General features: G+C 39.0%; 1 protein-coding gene across 8 annotated transcripts in view; it reads right to left on the reverse strand.

Moving 5' to 3' along the window:
- The window catches only part of FAM172A (family with sequence similarity 172 member A), a 255,691-nt gene that overhangs the window by 32,992 nt on the left and 202,146 nt on the right, over positions 1–20,553 (reverse strand). For 5 of the 8 annotated variants that reach the window (XM_052700342.1, XM_052700343.1, XM_052700339.1 and 2 more), the window contains one exon: positions 3,076–3,252. The exons of the other annotated variants lie outside the window; for them this stretch is intronic. In XM_052700342.1, coding sequence (XP_052556302.1) covers positions 3,076–3,252 — 177 coding nt within the window. The remainder of the gene's footprint in view (positions 1–3,075; positions 3,253–20,553) is intronic. 8 annotated transcript variants of the gene reach the window in all.

Genomic DNA, 20,553 nt, shown 5'->3' on the forward strand with positions numbered 1-20,553 from the left:
AGAAATCAGAAAATATCCACAGGTGGAACTCTAATAATAAAATATAAGAACAGTGCCTTTTCCATAGCATCACAGGCACTGAGTTATCATCGTTGTGTTAGTATATATGTGTTAAATATTCATACAGCCCAGGTGAAAATATATTTGGCTCGACAGCTTGCATACTGCAGTACCTACTTTTAGCAGAAACACTTGCATTGCCAGTCCGCAGCGAGGAGCAGAACAGAGGGTCAGAGCACTTTTAAAGCAGAAATTGCATGGCATTGCTTTGCTCACGTTTCACTTAACTGTGCATAAAAATTAGTATTGTAGCCAGTAACGCCTTGCTTTCTCCAGGTAAACTCATCCAGCTCCTGGCTGGGAATGTAGAGTATGTTCTGCTGCAGAGAAATGATTTATTTCACCAGTGTAATGCCCAGAGCACAGCTCCCAGGGTTAAGGAGAAACCTCTCTTCAAAAAAGAAGAATATGCTGTGTAAGTGAAATCACAACACATTGGAAGGAGAGGCGAATGAAGAGCATGGACACTGCAGGGAGCAGCAGGGGGGAAAGGGTGAGCACAGCCCCACTGCAGAGCATCTGCTGGTTCAAGGTGGTCTCTGCTTTTGTTTTCCTACCCCTGCAACAGCACAGATGGGAAAAAAAGCTACCCAGCGTTTGCCCAGAACTGGGACAATACTGAATATTCTTGTTTATGCTATTTGTACATAGTATTTTGTTATACTTTTATTCATTTCAGTAGCTGCTGAGCCATTAATCTTATTTCAAACAATTATGTCAATTCAAGTCTTTCAGATTCATACAAACAAGCTCAATACATTAAAACAAACTTGAAAATGAGCTACTGTGAATATTCTAGAGGTGGTTTAATACTTCCATCCATGTATGTATGTAGATGCTTATGAATAACCTGCTGTTTTGAAAAGGACCCACTATGTTATTTCACCACAATTTGCATTGTTATAATAGGTTATTGACTGATTTTAGGTTTAAGGGACTAAGGTGGTATGCAGTAATGACTCTGTGCTACAAGTTTATTGCAAGTGCCCAAGGTTCATTCACCCCAAGCAATTCAGTCAATAACCAATTTTTATACTTCTATCTCCTTCAAAATTCCAAACCAATAATCCCTGCCTTTTTTTTTTTTTTAATTATTTCAGTATCAGACTAACATTTCCCATGGAAATCAATATGGGTGAGATCCATTAGCCAAAAATCTGCAGTGCTGCAATGCAAACATATTAAAAATATTGATCTTTCAAGCTACTGATGTTTTGATTGACTTTAATGTTTGTAAGCAGCAATAACAGAATTTCAATGACTGAAACAAACTTTTGATTAAAATTATAGATTTTTAATTTTTTTTCTATTTTACTGTTTCAAGGGATATCACATGGTTTACTTGTTTGCTGTAAATGATCATAGTAGTGAATACCTATTCAGTCTCTCATTTGTAAATATTATGGTCCGATGCAGGTTACACATCTTCAAACACACTTCCAATCACTCTTGGTGCTTCAGTTTCACTCCATCAGATACGTAATGCCAGCATGGGCAGGGCCAGATCCTGTCATCTTGAACATTCCTATTACCAGCAGGGACAGAAATGAGATCTCTCTTTTCCTTCCTCTGTAAATGTCCAACACTTCAGCTGATGTTTTCATTGCAGCTGGCTATGGTTTTGCTAAAGCCATATTCTTAATGTAGTTCCTACTTCCAAAATAAACAGATCTTCTACACCCTAGTACTCTCTGTTTTGTGTATGAATGTGGCTTCATGTCCATAAAATATAAACGTCCTGTAATCTGGGTTACATTTATGTGACGAAGCAGTGGCATTCTTGCTTCATAACCAAGTACCTGACATAAAATTTATACCTCTATCATTGTCCATGGCTCTTGCATGGCTGTACACATTAAGAGCGCCTGGCTCCGTGCCTTTCTATGACCAGTTCTGCAATGGTATTTAAGAAGCAATAAGAGCTGCATGCTTTTCCAAAGTAAATAGCCTTAGAGCATACAACTATTCTGTATTACCACTTCTGAGTTATGGCCTGCTGAATTTAGGGCCTCCTGCTTTCTCACTCTCCAGTCCAGCAGACATGTGGCACATCTCACAAAATCCCAAGTTTGCATCTGTTTTACTCAATTCACATAGTACAATGCACATTTCATAACTTTGTTATTTTTGATCTCCTACTTACAGATTTTCATAGAATCATAGCATGACCTCGGCTGCAAGAGATCTCAAAGATCATCTAATTCCAGTCTCTCTACCACAGACAGGATTGCCAACCACTAAATCAAGCACCAAATCATGCTGCCCAATGTGCCATCCAGCTTGGCCTTGAACATTTCCAGGGATGGGGCATCCACAACTTCTCTGGGCAACCCATCCCAGTACCTCATCATCCATTCAACACTCATGTTTATACAGAGTAAGCATACTAACTTTTCAAGAAGCCATAGTGTTTCAGCACTAAAGAACAGCAAAACACAAACAGAATTCTTTTAATTATTGAAATCTGTAACTTGATGAGATCACAACCCACCACCCACCTCATCACAACTCTATGATAACCCAGCTATGGGGATGCACCTGGCACACAGGGAGACGACCTAAGCTCTACAACATGCTAAGATGACCTGACGAACCCAAAGGACGTCACCTCCCTATTGCAGGCTTTTAAGGAAAGCAGTTCATGTTTGTTATTAGATGCCTCAAGGAGTCAGTGCTTTTGTCAGGATGCGCCCTGAGATCTTGGGAGTTGTGAGGAAACAAAACCACCTTTAAATAAGGAAAGTTTTGGACAAACAAGCCCTCCTGTTGACAAGGAACAGGAAGATAGAGAAAAACGGACCATGTACGTTATTACTCTAAGCCCTTGATTATCTTTGGACAAAAAACACCACACCAAGTGATAGGCTAAGCATATAAGAAAGTTATGCAAGTAACAACAAAATGTGAAGAAATTAAACTGGTGACTGTCAAGGGGACTGATAACACTGCAAATGTGTTCTGCGACTGTGCTGCAAACAACGAGGAATCAATTTATAACCCTCAAAACTGAAATACCTCGTTGTCCAAACTGCTGCAGAACAGGCAGTCTTAGTACAAGCATTTCTGTGTACCCTTGCAATATGTCCACACAAGCTCTGAAAACCATTCCAGACTTGGAGCATATTTCAGGGCTTCCTGTAGATTCAGCTCTAGTGCTTGAAGGTGCTGCTCCTCCCTGTGTTTCTGCTGGCTCTGGGGATGAATGGGCAAGAATAAACACACTCAGCGTGTTAACACAAAACTGTGTCTTTTGCAGCTGAAGGGAAGATCAGGTCTGTGGCACCATCACTGCTGGACAGTCACCTTTCCATACATATTCATGGCTGAGGATGACAGTTAGGAAAATGGCCAGTACTCCCATTTAAATACATTAATTCTGTGTTTTGTATATAATTTCACCCATAAGACAGAAACAACTCTGGCTTTGGTATCAGTGACAAAGAGCTCTGTATCTTAGGACCCACTCTCTAAGTTACTTCACGTTACTTCTTAATTTCCTATATTGCTTGGGACAGAGTATGAAATGTACAATTTATTTGCATATTCAACTTGTCTATCAAAACAGATAGGCAAATTTAGAATTATTTTGGTAAGACTTCTCTTCAGTTGTAACTGTGTTTGTAACAACAGCTAGTGCGTTACTGTTTGAATGAAGCAGTTTGTTATACAATGCCGATCATCCTGATTTTGTAAGGTGAGCATGCATGGTGCTGCCCATGCCCCCATGGTTCAGGACACTCACAGCAAGCTGGGGTAATGAGAAGATTCTGCAGGCTCAGGAATTGATCATGTAACTGCAGCGTCTCTAAAGAAAGCACAGACCACCATCAATTTACTATAAAATCATTAATGAGAATAGTTGTTTACATTTGATACTTGCAATGTATATTGTGGAAAGCACTTGCTCAGAGGTGGCTTGATAACTTGCTGATTCCCCAATCACCATCTTGATAGGCAAACAGCAGATTCTACATATGGTACCCAATACCATCATTCACAACTTTTAAATTGAATTAAATCTAGAGCAAGGAGGTATAACACACAGAAAAAGCAATGTCTTTAGAATCTGCAAGTACAGATTTGAGACAAGGCTCTAGCAAGCCATAGCAATTGCTCCATCTAATAAATTAGCTACATCTTTGGCAGACCGACTCCCCTTTCCACCAGATCCTCCAACGCCAACTCTTCCATTTGTCTCTGCCAAATGGATTTTAACCCCCTCTGTGCTCAGTCTCTGTAAAACAAATCTGCTGTCACCACATAGAGGGCGAGGAGGCCTACTTCTGCAGCTTCCTTAGGCAATAAATACACAGAAATAAGAGAGAAAGAGATTGTGAATCACAGAAGCTTAAGGTATACCTGCATGATGACAGCAGAGATATTTCCTCTGCTTCCAGTCAGGGGGTTAACCCCCTGAATCAACCTGATTCTTTACCTTAGTATTAATGAAGTGCATCTAGCTGTCTGCTTTTATTTCACTGCCCCTGGGAAACAGCAGAACTCAAAAGTAACCCAACTGCTGCTGTCCCAATGGTACTGAGAAGTGATGGGAACTCCGGGTGCTCAGAAGTTTCAGGATTGATTCATTAAATCATACAAAGCTCATTAGGAGGAGTTATATTTTGAATTAACAAAGCAACTAAAGACAAACCCTTCAGGGCCACAATGCCTTCTCTTATTTAATCTTAAAAAAAAGGTGATTAAAATGTCACTACATTTACTGAGTATCGTACCAGCCTATAATGCAAAGAATCCATTATAGATTCAGAAGTTCTTAAATAAACTACAGGCTTTCAAACTTTTTTTGCAGTTGGGTTTTTATGGCAAGCCTTGAAGAATGAAATAGGAAAAGAACTTAAAACTGTAGTAAAAGAGGTTATGACACAAATACAATTAAAAAGCACCACTTTTTGGCAAGGAAGCATATGCTCTGCCTCCTGCAGCTAAAAGTCACATACTGAGAGTGTATGTTCTGTCAGGAATTACTAGTTTTAGGCATGGCTGGTGATTTTGGACAGTAGCATTTCAGAAACCTTCAATCTGGCAGTTTTATCACTACACATTTATTAAAGCATCCCCACTGTCCAAACTCCCACGAGTTCTGGGACCTGACCTCTGGGAAGGAAAAGAAAAAAAAAGATGTTCCTAGGGTACTGTTTTGATCAGATCCATAATTCTTTTTTCAGCCAGATTACTATTTCAAACCACTCCTTGCCCCTCAGAAAAAGTTGTAAATGCAAGAGATTTTTTGTGCTCCTCTCTTTCCTGGAAGCAGACTGGAAATGAAGCTGGCTAGAGCCCACACAATTGCTGTTAGAGGTACTAGTGTTCTCAGCAAAGAATTCTTTACGAGCTGTAAGATCAGAAGCAAACTGATCAGCTTATTTTATTAATTTCATTCACCGCAATTCACTTGCCTGAAAATGTTCTGGAATTAGCATGAATAAAATGGATTTTACTGTGCTGTACAAAGGGTTTATTTACGTATTACATATAACATTGGTTATAAATGCTTTTAAAAAAATATAGCTAGCACATTCACAAAGCAATCCAGATATCTGTCTACTGTATGTATGCACTAAATGAATTTGTAAATGGAGTGTTTATAAATGCTTTGCTAAAGCTTATTATTCCTAGAATGTAGTTGTTCCCTAAGCAATGTGACATATTTGTTTTTTATACCCTGTGCGGGGACACTGCAGACATCAAAACCAATGACAAGGGATAGTGTTCTCTTGGTTAACACTTCCTAACAGACCTACTTTTGCTCCTGGATGTCAAACTGGGGAGGACATAATAACTGTCAGTTCTCTGCATCCTGTCAAAATCAACAGATAACATTACCCAAAATGTGCACTTCAGAAAACAAAACTCAGAACTTTCACCCAAGGATTGCTTATGCAAATATATTAAAAAAACCACACTTTATATACTGCATTACTTCAGCTGCTTTGCCTGAATGAACTGCACAGTCTCCAGTGCGTCTTCTGAAAAAAAAAGTAGGAAAGTTCCAAAACTATAAAAACAACTCAAAAAATGATGAACTTGAGAACCTCTGTGCTTTTTTTCTGCCTATTTATGCAGTCATTGACAAACAAGCATGAAACAAATGTCTCCAGACCACATGCACCAAGCCCTGGTTCAGAGCAAGATCAGCTGCACCTTTGCTGATCTCTGGTACGTATCTATCTATCTGACCTGGATATCTCCAGAACAGAGGCAGCATTCTCCAGCCATATAATTTGAAAGTTTATCTTAAATCCTAATCCAAATTCTTCCTGTTGCAATTCAATTTTATTGCTTTTGCACTATTTACCAAGTACACTGAGAACGCACTGTTCCTTTCTACTTCACATTAGGCTTTCACACAGTTGATGATTTCTACCATGCTATTTCTTTCAATCCTTTTTTTAGGCTAAGCTTTCTCAGATCTCTCAATCTTTTCCAGAAAGTCACATTTTCTGGACTTCTACCAGTATTTTTGCTGCTATTTTTGGAGGTTCTCCACCTTCTTCCTCTCCTTCATCAATGATGTGGTATCCCAGCTGATGTCCGGCAAGCCATTGGCTTATGTAGATATTTCATCAAAAGGTTTGTCTTTTCTGCAGCAACGTGTCACTGTTGACTTATTCTCTGTCAGCTATGAAAATGGTAGCGATTTATTCTCTAGGGGGAAAGGGAAGTATTGCCTAACTTCTGCTACTGTGATCTGCTCTGAAGCCTCTGATAAATTCACCCTTCACAAGCCACACTCCTCTTCTTCAGGGTTCCACTTCTGCTAGATCTGGATCAAAATCTGCTGTGGCTGTGATCCCAGCACTGTGTGACACGCAGTCAGGAGCAGCAGTACTTTCATGTCTCATGGCATTTGACAGGAAGAAAGGCTGTCCCTCAAAGAGGGACTGAAGAGCTGCTGCTGCTGCTTATGTCAAGGCATGAGTAGTGCTGGTGCTGCAGTGCTACCAGCAGCAGCACTGTCTCTGCTTCTGTGAGTACCCAGTAACAGAACCCAGCCTTTAGTGTTCTTTGTGAGCAACCTAAAAAGTTACCTAAGTCATTAAGATGCAGCCGAACTCTGGTGTCACTGCCATGTGCTCCAGAAGCTAAGCTGTCTACCAAGCCAAAGGCCCCAAAATTGCCTTCTGACAGAAAAAGACTCCATTTTCTCCATCTCTGTTGCTTTACTGCTATTTGTTGCCATGCACTCATTCGCTGGCCAACACAATTAGCCCAACAAAAACAGTCCCCAGATAATAATTCTGGAGCAAAGCAGGTACTCATGTGGCAGAGACTTTGCATGAAGTCTCCTTAGCTGGAACAAGTTGAGGAAATAGGAAGGACAAGGACAGCTGTTCCTGAATGTGGAAACTGATGCATTTTGCAGACGTGTCTCAGTTGCCTTTTCCATGCAGCTTTCACAGCTGGACCAGTACAGTGAATCTGATCCCACTTCTTTTTAGGGAGGAAAAATATCCCTTTGCTGCAGAATAATGAGACCCTGTTATGCTACAAAGTTTCTCGCCCTTCAGGAAATGCAACTAGTGCTATAGTGACATACACAACAAGTACTAGAACTTTTTCTTTTCTTTTCACTATAAATACAATCAAAGAGTCTGGGACGGTTAGAGTGGGATGGAAAAAGATTTATATTACAGCTATATAGGGAAAATGCATTCCAAACAAAACCTTAGAAAACATTATCAGCATCCTGCAGATGAGCTCACCTTTGTGCCAGCAGAACTGCCTTCATATTTTACCTGCTGGAAATGCAGGGCACAGAAACTGAACAGATATGCACGATAACTTGTAGATCCTGACAGGTCATTGGAACATACAATGAACTCTACAGTTAAAGGCTGAAACTCTAGAATTTGCAAGAAATTCAAAGCAATGACATTAAGCCTCTGTTTTCTATGCATATGCCCTTTCCCAGAGAAAATGATGGAACCTGAGATGAAGAATTAGTCTCTAACATATGCAGAAGCTGATGAGCTATTTCTTGTTCCTGTCTAGATCATGAATGTCCTCTCACCACCATGCTGGCACTGCAGCAGTCAGCTAAGTGGATCTGCTGCTTCTCTTGACACTCAGAATCTAGCAGTCCGCCCAAATTCATCTCAACACACTGTAACCTTGCCAGAGACAAGTATGTGTACAGCAAACACACATTTAGCTACTGACTGTAAGAAAAGGAAACCAACTCTGACCTTGTACCTGACCGCAATGGACCACATGTGAGTGAGATTTATGTGTGCATGTGCTGTGTTATTATTTATTGTTGTTCTTGTGAAAAATTGTTTTGTTCAGTCCTAGTGTTTATCTAACTCCAGTTAATATGGCTTTCTTAGTCTTACTTAGTTGATACCTGAATGAAGGCTTGACTGTTTCCCTAGCATTTACATCCCACCTAAGCCATTTGCTATCACAGCACATCACAAAAGAGGCTGATGGGAAGCATGTGGGAGAGATATAGCTGACAAAAAAACAGTGGGACACAAAGAGAGCAAATTAATTCCACTTCTGTAGACTGGAAAGGTCATAAAGATGCAGTTTACTACCTCATGAAAAAGTATGGAAGAGCAGCAACTTTATAAGAAGATGAGTAGATCAATATTTACTTATATAAAAACCAAGGATTAGCACAGGAAAATTTAAAATTCACTGGAAGTCTGTTGGCTTACAAGTCGCCACAAATTTAGAAGTTTTATGGAGATGCCAGTTTCCTGGCAAAATACAGGGACTGCATGAAATAAACAACATGGGAAACCGAGATACACAGGCTCTGCAGTGAGTCAGATTTTGAATCTCAGCTCTTATGTTACTGGATATGGTGTATGCAAAATGAAATAAAAGTTCATCCCATTTATTCCATGTAGAGACAGATGTCGCAAATGGACATGGTCTATCTGCCAAGAGAACTTCCAAAGCTTTCTGCAAGATGTTTGTGATAGAGGAAGGGAATGTGTATGACCTATTACTGATAAAGAATTAGAACAAAGTTAATCTAAAATCATTAAAAATTAACAAATCCATGCCCATACCAGGCCAACACACACTAGATCTCTGCTTTCATACATAAGAGGAATTGAAGGAGATATGGCATATAGCAGAGCAATACTGCATAAAACTGATGTACTGATGCTCCCTGCTCATAATCTGTCTTTAATTTTTGAGAAAGAAATCAATAAGCACAGATGAGACACAGACAACTTTAATCCCCTCCAGTAATCTTGTCACAACATGTGTTACTGTAGTTCTACACTTTTACCTTTGCACCTTGTTGTGTGTAACTGAGCAACATAATTAACCACTGGTAGGTAGTGTTTACGTTAGTTCTCAAAAGGTTAAGAAGCTGATTATAGCTAAAATCAGCTTTGCCTGGGGCTTCAGTGGCTGTGTAATCAAATTAGACAAGCAGGGCACAGTGTCACCTAACACAAACCAGTGCCACTTTCTTCTCTGTTTTGACCTTTTTCATTAGATGAGCAAGTCAGGTTTTAGCTTATTCCAAACATTTTGAACAGATTAGTTCCCAGTAAACTCTGAGTGATAAGCCAGGCATTAGTCCACATGGTTTTGTAGATGACTCAGAGAGACTGCATTCAAGAGATTCTTCAGGAGTAACGTCAGCTTTCCTTTGCCCTCAAATAACCATTTGGTTTAAGTTTATTTCTTTTTGGTGGAAACAGTTTTCAGAAGGTGAATGGTAATAATTTCAAACCCCTAAATACCTGTGGTCACTTTCTTTGTCCTGCACTTTATACTGTTTTCATTCCAGAGCTGCAGAGCGGCTTCCCAAATCCAACAGCAAACAGAAAATTTCACAAACACAGCAGATAATGCATTAGCATTTCTGAGAAGCCACAGGTAGCCTGCTCAGTGGAGCTACAACTCACCCATGTGATGCAGCTGCTGTACTCTTTGAAATCAAACAAGGCGAACGGTATAATGGAGGTGTTTAAGGAAGTATAATAATGTAGGGAGAAGAGCAAACCAGCCTCACATCAGAAGAGTGCTTTCTGCATGGCTGCATCACAACTGCATTTAAATGCAGACTACAGCTTCTGTAATCTTAGTATCTTTTACATAAAGGGAACAAAAGATTAACCAGGCAAAGAATATAGAAAGAAAAATGACAGCAGATTTAGATTAAAAGCTGCAAGAAATGCACTACACTTTTCCGAATTTTATGCAGTAAAGTGAAAGACAGTAGCTAAATACATTTGTTTGATATTCACATGTCTGTCCCCCAACTCCAGCTGCAGCTTTGCCTGCTTAGGTACTGTGGCAAAATTAAAGGGTGTTTGTGCCACGAAAAAAAGCAGGGTGTAAAACAACGGCCTCTGTAGATGATTTCTGCCTATTCATTTACAGCCAATAAAATCAAAACTTGTTATTTTAATTGATTAAGTCATAAATAGAGAGTTACAGAAGTCAAGCCTCTGTACTTGCACAGTCTGATGATTCCTGCTAATCCAGCAGTACTTAACAAATTCACATGTGGTTAGGTTGCCTAGCCATAGCTGTAGATCACATTTCCATGCTGCAAGCTGTGCAAAAAAAAAAAAAAAAATAAATAAAATCAATACACCAAGTTTAACATACGGACAGGAAACTGTGTCCTCCTATACTTACAATGATCTTCAAATGACTGTGCTGTTCCTACTCTCCAGTGTGTTACAGTGAAATGCATTCTTTCAGAAGATCCATCACGCAGAACAATACACAAATTCACAGAGGGAGTCATACCTATTGTGTCAATGTGTTTCAAATAACCTGACATTTTGATTGCACCATCAGCCTGTCAGGAAGCCTCCCCCACTTCCACGTGCTAAAAGCAGAGGCCCCCTCTCCAGACAGAACACACGTGTGTCTCTTTCAGATGTAAGAGCAAGCCCCAGCTCCCTCACACCCAGCTCCTGGAAGGCCATGCAGGCCGTGCCATGGCACAGCCCTTGGTAGGCACAAGGCCTGTGCCGTGCAGTGCCATCTGCAAGGTCTTGGGGTGAAGTCACCAGAGTGCCCCATCCCAGAGCCAGGCTGACAGCTGCCAAAGGGCCTCTGTGTCAACAGGACATGGGGGCTGGCTTTTCCAAAATGCAAGGCTATGCAGGGTGGTGGAGTGATCTGCTGCTCTCTGGTAATTTCTCTTCATTTTGGTGAGCAGCTGTAAATGGATTAATGGTATTTAGCTCTAGAGAGCATGTCATTGATCTGCACTGAACATATAAACTGTTATATAAAACACATTTGTTCCTCACTTTCTATTAATGTGTCATTTGCAAGAAAAATTTTATTCAGAGATTAATGTACCATTTTGAAAGCCCTGGGCATAAAGCTCCCAATCAGAAAATAATAATGTAACAATTCTAAATGTTGAATAATATTAATATTGCAATACATTATGACTTAGTACACTTCAGCTTTCTCATATCATTTCAGAGGATGTAATACAGTCCCCTACTATTACAAATGAGCTCTTTCAGGGACTCCAAAAATGGCAAATAAGCAAACTTTGCTTTTACAGTCCCTCCTGACAATGCTGGAGAATCAATAATTTTGCAGCAACAAATGGTGATCGTTGCCCAGTGCTGGCAGACTGCTTCCAGGTTTACCATATGGATGCGTTTGAATGTATGTCTGTGAAAATCTGAGGACACTGTAGATCTGTCTCATCAGTATGTGAAGGTCTGCTGGGGTCTCAAGGCAGTTCTGCTGGTATGAAGTCAGCACCAGTGCTGACTTTGTCCACCTCTCAGGACTCCTATACTGAACCCTGTATCTGATAGCTAACATCTGGAACTAAACACTAGTCTGTACCACTTGCTCTTTTCACTCAAGGACTTCTATAGAGGGATACACCATAGTCAGGAGACTTCCTCCATACAGACGGCATCATTAGAGCTCGCCCAAGGAGAAAATGCATATGCAAATCACTGTTGAGTCTGTACTAAATCTTTAGCATCTTGATGGTCCATTTGTTGTTATTTCTTTTTCCCCACATTTGACATTGCTTCAGCTATATTTAATTTACAAACTGTTTTTTTTTCCTTTCCCCAAAATCAGGAGGCAGGAAGTAGAAGGGTGCAACTAGCAGAGGCAGCTGATACGAGCTGCTGGCAAGGTGAAGCAGTAGGTTTTAGTAATAGCTGGAAGCTGTAAGTGGTTCAGAGCTTTGAAGTCAGTGCAGCTTTGATGTACTGCTCCCATAGTTAATCGCAAGACAGTCTTGAAAGAAAAAGATTTCCCAAATACCATCCAAGTGTCGTTGCTTGTGAAATCCTTCAATGATTTTTTTTTTTTCCCCCTAGTGGACTTTAATGTTGGGCTGTTCTCTCCCTCTTGGTGGCTCTTAAAGTGTTTTAATCAGTTAAAAAGAAGACTAAACTCATGCTCAGTTCGGTCCAGGCAAGTTGTCTGCTGTGTGCTGCTTCACCGATAGATCTAGAGCACTCTCCTCCCCACAGCTGTCATGCTTAGCCATGGTGGTGAGCTGCAGAGCAGTATGGTGGTGGTCTCCTTGATGGCTATTTCATCTCCATACTAAAACGCTGTGATGGATTATCTACTTATTTGTCCCACAAGACAAGCTCTCATTGAGTTACAAACTCAAGCAATCGTGTTTACTGAGAATATAAACAGAATTATCCTTGGCTGGTAAATAAATCAGTTCATGAAAGTGTGGCATTTAGCATCTTCTGAAAACAACTGCATGTTACCCAATTTATTTCAATAGCTACATTTTAAGCCTGATCCTGCTCTACATGTCAAACGTCATCTACCAATCAAAAGTGCAGCAAAACAATCATTTCCAATAAGCCTGGAGTTAGCGGAGCAAGAACATTAAAGACTTAACTCACAATCCCCATCCTACATCAAAAAGCTCTTTACCTGTGCACATTTGTATCTGAACAGAAAGGGGAGACACCATTCCCAAAGACCCATGCGTGTCCAAATGGACAGAAATAAAGAAAGTGGCATGTGACCAGTAAATTATGAGAGGGCAACACGTCGAGGTCAGAGGTCAGTGAAGATTTCAACAAATCTCAGAAGATATGGCAACAGATTAAGCCAGAGGATAGACTGCCCTCCAACCTTAACCTGTTAAGACCTTTGAAGTCTTGTGGTGACCTCTGTTCTGCTCCTTCATATTAGTTGTTAGTTACACTAATTACAGCCCAATAGTGCACTGGAGCCAGGCACTTTTTCCAGAGCCATCTGTATATGTGCAACTGTGACCTTCAGCCAAACAGTCCTGTGCACGTGACATGCACTCTCCCCTTTTAGACAGCGGGTTGCATTGCCTGTGGCAGGTTATGAACCTTCAGCTGTGACAAGCTTCAAGATGTTTGGCACATTCAAAAAGTGGGTGCAATGTTTTGCAAAAGAAATTGTTACACAAATCAAAGTCAACCCCAAAACATGGGTCAGTCAAAGAGGAATCTGACAAAAAAGCTGAAAGCGATTTAACTATAAGAATAGTTTCAGTGAGCACTGACAAAATGATTTCCAAAATAAGGATATAAAGTGAAGTGTAACCCCACATAAATACTGCATATTCAGCACTGAAATCAAAGAAACAACTTAGTGTTGCTGCCAGTAAGCTTGAGTGAGGGAGTGTGGGATTAGTTGTGGAGTCTATTTGCACTGATTTTGCATCAATATCCATATTAATGCTAACAAAATATTGTATCATATTTGGGGACAGTATTCAGCTTAAAGTCTCTCTGGCAACTGAAATATCACTTGTAAAGCTTCAGTAAATCATTCAGCAGCGTCAAACAAAGTCAGGCAGTAAATCAGTAGAAAAGTTTAGAAAAAAAGATGTAGTGCATAAAAATCATACCAGAATTAACAAAATGTATAACAAAAGAGCCTGTGTGTGGAAAGAATAGCTATTCAAAATCAATTTCTATTTCCTCATTCATATGGGGAATATTTTTTACATGGTAGATAAAAGCTTTGCATGATGACAAATCAATCCACCTGCGATTGCTGGGAACAGTGTTACCAAGATAACATTATTTGTCTGCAAGTGCAAACTGCAAGCTGTGAATACATCTTTAAAGAAATTCTTATAAAAAATGTCATTTTAATGAAGACAAAAGATCCTGACTTCTGAGCTCTGAACTATCCTAGTACAAAGATACAAGGATGTGGGGAGATATAGGCACTGATCATTTTTATGCATGCATACCTTTTACTGCTGAATTTGCAACCCATCTCCCTGCTCACACCACGCTCTTGCTGCTCTGGCTTGAAGACAGCAACCTGTGACTACTGGCTGGCAGGAAAAAAAGTACACTTAGGCACTTGCTATTACTTCACATTCAGTCCTTGGTTTAAACAGTAGTCTCCAGAGGCAGAAAGACTGATGCAATAGTCACCAAAATCAGGAATGTTACTTCTGGTTTTTATGGCAGACAAATCAGGTCCCAGAAATGAACAGGAATTTGCAAGATTCGTAAGCTACGCTAAGTTTGTATACAGAACACATGAGTTCTGCAGTGAATAGGGGGAAACACTCAAAATTCTAAATGTCCAGAGCACTCCTGAAATCTTGTACCTCGCAGCTCTTTCATGCCTTATTGTAAGGATCTAGCAATGTACTGCCTTAGGAAATCTTCAGTCATTATCTTATAAGTATTTGATTTTATGGGGAAATCCTGGAAAGGGAATACTTTTCACTAAATGAACCAAGTTACATAAGAGGATGACTAGACTTCTGTTCCCAAATTCCCAAATAACAAATATTCTAACAATATGGTAACTGCAAGTCCTCAAAGGCCATTTACCCCAGTATGGCAAAGTGAGATCAGCTCTTAGGGAGTGAGTGTTCTCAAGTTTTGTATAGACTCCATATGCGCAGTCGTATTAGAAAAGCATTCCCATCCCAGCATCGGCACTTTCTGTCAGCACAGTGCTGCTCTGACTCCTGCCCAGCAGGGGCACTCAAAAGCCAGGGAAGCTCCTCTGAGTTCAACAATTGATTTACAATATCATTTAAACTCCAGCATAAAAGCACTGACCACTTGGAGGCAAAGAGGGAAATTACAGTTAGAAAAATAACCTATTCTGTTTAGCAAAGCTGTGGCGTGCCCTCATCAGGCGTGGAAGCTCTCCATGGGACTCTAACAGATCTTCATGTAGGTATCTAACAGTAAAAAAATTGGACCTGAGACTTCAAATACATGAGTGTTATTTATATGTAGTAAAAGGTATATACACATATATTGTATCTTATAATATATAATTTCAAATTATATTAACATAAAAATCTCAGATGAACTAGTAAGTATTTTTACAATGCAGTGTCTTATTTGCACATAGATTAAACAAACAAAAATGCGTGTCTTTTTTTATCCTTAGAGATAATGATGGGCACTGGTGCTTGGTTGAACATTTGCTTCAGACTGACTACTGTACTCACAGCAGCAATAATGAACACTATCTTCGTAGTTTACTCTATTAAATGCATGGGCTGTTTCTCTATTAAAATGGTGTAGGTATGACTTCTACACTTACCTAAAACAAAAGGAATAATGTGAGAACTACTCACTTTTTCATATAAAATTTGGAACATAATTTAACAAATATTATTAAGCAAAATCAGCTGGCCAAAACAAAGTATTTCCTGGAATAAATAAACATTCATAACGTATAAACAGTTATCACACTGAGTAGGGTTCTCATGTCATAATCTAAAAATGTAGCATGTCCACCTAAATTAGCTTTCTACTTAAAACTACTTGCATAAACAATCAGCATCTGAACATGAGTTAAAAGCAGTTGTTTCCTTTTGCTTTTAATAAATACGTAATAATCACAATGTATTTAAAACAAGTCAGTTAACTGCTCCTGCACATTAACATGAATAGATCAGTTGCTGGCAGAAAATGACAAGTCCTTCCACAGAAAACTGGGCCTCACAAATATAGGCACATTCTTTGACAGGACAAAGTTTAAAGTGCAAATATACTGTGAAAAGGACCTCTAAAAATGGCACCACAAAGCTCCACGTTTCTCATCTTTTGGTTATTTCACAGGTTGGGAAACTAATCTTCTCAGCTCAGAGCTAGTCAGAGCAGTCAGAAAACTGTTAAATTAGCAATTTGAGGGCAAGGTGCTAAGAAGGCAAATGTGATACAAATTTAACCTCCATGTGTTGCAAATAAATTTATGTGACATAGAAAAAGAAAAGGAATGTTAAAATCAATTCTATGCCACTGCTAGGAATTTCTCTGATTCTTGCATGTTGTCCAATCACAGCAATGAGCATGGATTTGATATAATAGGCATTACTGACAGCTGTTAAGATAATTTGTATGCCTGAAATAATAAAATGTCTGTTTATTACCTATTTAGCGTTATTTGATTGAATAAAAGCAGCGAGAATATAGTGCTATATTTTAAAAACACTGTTTCTTATTTCAAAGATAGTAATAAATATGATTGTAGATCTTCAGTGGACTCATGCCAGCATGTCAAAAAATGTGCAGCAAGAGGTGCTGGCAGGGAGGCTTGTGACCTTAGCAAACCAGAGAACAGAATTTAAACTGCTCCTTAAGCATGGGTCTGCAGTGCATGAAAAGTCTCCATGCCCTCAGATTGGAAAGTGAATACTGTTGGCCTCTTCTGGCAGCTCTGCAACAAAATTAATGAAGAGTTCCTAAAAATGACCAGCAGTAACTTTCTAACATAAAAAAGGTATAATGCTTTCCATGAATTTACCACTTTGAACAGTGTTGTGATGGATAAATATGAATGAAATCACTGGGCTGGAAGTGGATGGTTGCCTGGGGCCAGTGAACCTGACCTGATTACATTCAGTCTGACTGAACAGAGAAATCTCAGCCAGCAACACACAAGCTTGGTGGTTTGCATGGCTATTCTCTTCAAGGTAGGGAAAGCACTAGCAAATGTATTCAAGCTGAGATATTTCAACATAAAAGAAAGAGCAATATCTTAAAAAAATTGCTACATGGCAAGAACAAAACAAAAGAAAAAAATGGAGAGCCTCAGCCCTTCTTGTTCAGTGGAAAAGCAAAATCAATTGTTAGGTATAGAAAAAGGTGGTAATAGCTTGTTATCGGTATAAAAAGATGATAAGGAAAGCTAAAATTATTAAAGCAAAAACAATCTATGCCTGGCAAGCTTAGCACAATGAGGAACTTTTTTTTTTTTTATATACAAGCAGCAAATGCAATCCATATCAAACATATGTCGAATTCCAGATAGAGATTGTGAAACTGTAAATAACTGTGCAGAAGAAAGTATGAAGTTGTTCAATACATGTTTCTATTCTCTATTTGGAAAGAAAAAGGCAAGGTGTTTGATGATGTTCATTCTATTTCAACTCATCAATATCTTCTCTGGGATGAGTATTTCTAAATTGGCAGACTTGCAAGAGTTTGTATTCAAGAGCCATAAAACTGGCTACTGAAGTTCATTTTAAATAAAAATATCAGAGAAATCAAAGAATATGGGAGAAATCTCAATCCAGCCTTCAGAAAAGACTATCCTATCAGCACAGTTAGCCTGGAGTACCTGCAAATCTGAAGAAGAAATAATGAAAATGGATATATGGTTCCATAAATTCCATAGACATAGAAGAATCATCTATTCTCACTTTTTTTTCATTGCAACATTTTACATGTCTCTCTTCCTCTGTTGCTTTTCTTCAGCAAATCCAGCCTCTTTAAGGAAGACAATTCCATTTCACTCAAATTTTCATTGCAAGCCATCTGCTGTAGACTTCTAATCATTTTCAGTGCTTACTACTCTATCCAACTGGCTGATGTATTTTGGGGGCTAACTGTTGCTTACCCAGCTGTTCCTGAACTTACATGCATGCAACAAAGAAAGACAAAGTAACTAAATCTGGAAGTTTGAAAGAAACTGCCCAAGGAGGATACGGTACCATGCAACACAAAGGAAAGAACTATGTGGGCATCTGTCAGGAAACAGTGTAAAAATATTTAATTTTCTTTGGGCTCAGAAATGAAGCTGATCCATGTTAAAAATCCCTTTTGGGTCTACAACTCTGTGGTACTCGAAACTACTAATGAAGGATCAAGATAGAAGAACTGATTACAGACAGTACAACATACTAGCACATAAGTCTCTAACAAATAAATTCAGTTGCACTCTTGAAGGTGTATCATGTTTAGTGGATAAGGACTTATATATAAAAGGAATATATTAATTTTATTTCAAGCATTTGAAATAAATTTGGCTTATTCCTCCAGAATACTCTGAGCAGTTGAACAAATTATACCAAGTTTCCCACATGTGTTTGGGAAGTGCTTTGTTTTCCCTTTCTTTCCTGCAACTGTCTCTCCTGCTTAAGTTTCTCCTTAAAACTCTGGAAAAAAGACTTTATATGGTGTCCTTATACTGTATCAAATATGCTTTAATTGTTTGTTTCCAAGCACCTTGCATCTCACTCGAGTTACTCCTGCTTGTTTTTCAAAGGAGACAACAAAAGTCTTCCTTTTATTAGGAAGATTTATTTCTCAATACTTCTTTTAAGCCGTCTACTATTATCACTAAATTCGGAGTAGCTTAATTACCTTAAAGCTTGAAAACTGATCAATACTTCATAAAGTCATGAGGAGACAAACTGCACAACTATAGAATTCTTGTTTACTTGTGAAAACATGTTAAAAATCAATATTACTCAGTATTTCTAGTAACCTGCAGACTAAGTAATCTGCAAATGTAGCTGTCATGAAGAAACCCAAACTGAATTGAGGTGTTCTTGACAGAGTGTCCTAAGGCTATTCAACAACACAGGAAGTAAATGTAAATTCACCTGTGGTAAAATTTGTGTGAAGATTGGCAGAGTGGTTATTAACAAGAAAGACTGTGGCTTTTTAGTTCTTCTTTTGTGCGTTAATCTTCATTTCCTTTTTTAAGGGAACATGCAATATTTCATAACACTTACTTAGTATCAAGGGCAGCAGTTATAGAAAGCATACTAAGAGATTCTGGACAAGCTCCTCCAAAACAGACTCTACACTATGGTGCTAAAAGGGTCAAATCTGACTCTTGGTGGATGAAACAGGAGAAAAGTAAGTAGTGAAGTTCTGAAGTCTGTATATTGCATTATTCTGCCTCAGAAATGCAGACAAGTCCATTTCAAAGAAAAGATGTTGAAAGACTAGAGACGCCACAGAAAAATGTTTGAAAGCACTTGAAACCTGGAGAAATTAACTCCAGCTAGCTGCAGTGAGACGTAAAGAACTCAAAGTGCTCTGTTTCTCAGAATAAATTGGAATGTTGACTTGATTCCAGTATCAAATTCACACGTAAAAAAAAAAACAAATGTAGTCGATAGCACTATAACTTAGAAAAAGATGTAACAGGAACTAATGGCTGGAATCTGAAACCAAAGGCAAGTCAGAAATGAACTGCTTCTGCTAATACTTTGACAAATTACAAAAGGAAGCAATGGATTTCCCACCTCTTGAATAATTCCAGCCAAAGCTGAATTACTTCTGGGAAGAAACACTTCAACCAAATGCTAGGGATAGCTATATAACTACATCTGCTTAAAATATAAAGAACTAAACATGAGTGGAGAAAAAGTTACTGAAACATCCTTCCTGGCTCGAACTATAACTATTTACGAAAAAAAGATCAAAAATTTTCAATGGAATGAGAACATTTGAAAAAATTCTGCCAAATCTGCAAATTTGGATTTTTAGAGAACACAGGCTGAAATGCAAATGAATTTTTGGATATCAGGTCAATGCAAATAAAAATGTTGCCACTGAATTTCAGACTATGTCCCTCAAGGATCTGAATATCTCCTTACAGGCTCTGGGCTTTGTCAGAATTACAATTGCAGTGGTGTACCAGATTCCATCTCTACAGATGTTCTGGCTTTACTTCAGCTAACAAGAATGAAACACAGAAAACACTTCTTAAAATGAGTAATAGTCCATGGAAACAATTTAGTAAGCCAAAACTAATATTCAACATCAGTCCCACAAAGTACTTACCCAAAATTCACAGAAAACCATGTGAGGTGTTTCACTCTTGCTGGCCTGGAGCCTGCAGATACTCCAGAATAGATGACAGGGAGAGAACAACAGCCTTCTTGTCCGCCCTGCAGACGATGCTTTACCCCCAGTGCTGCAGTAAGGATTGAGGGGTACTGTTCGACATAGGGGTGCCTGTTTGCATTGTGAGGCCAGGAGGCATAGTGGCTAGCAGTGGGGTTGACAAGCCACTATGAAAGGAAGTTTTAGCTAAAACCACAAAAAGCAGCAGAAGCTAGAAAAATACCTACTTTTGCTAGGGTATATTCTAACATAATCTGTAAGAAAAAGCCAATTTGAATTCCAGCATCATCTCTTACATCTGGGGATTTTCAAGGGTTTGGAAAATACAGAATGTCTTGCTTTAGTTGTTTCCCTTCAGTGGACAGTACTAGTGTTGAATGCTCTGGCACTATATATTTTTATTTAGCAACAACTTAATTATACT

The sequence above is a fragment of the Tympanuchus pallidicinctus genome, unplaced genomic scaffold (assembly GCF_026119805.1).
Source record: "Tympanuchus pallidicinctus isolate F22 unplaced genomic scaffold, pur_lepc_1.0 scaffold4, whole genome shotgun sequence".
NCBI lineage: Eukaryota > Metazoa > Chordata > Aves > Galliformes > Phasianidae > Tympanuchus > Tympanuchus pallidicinctus.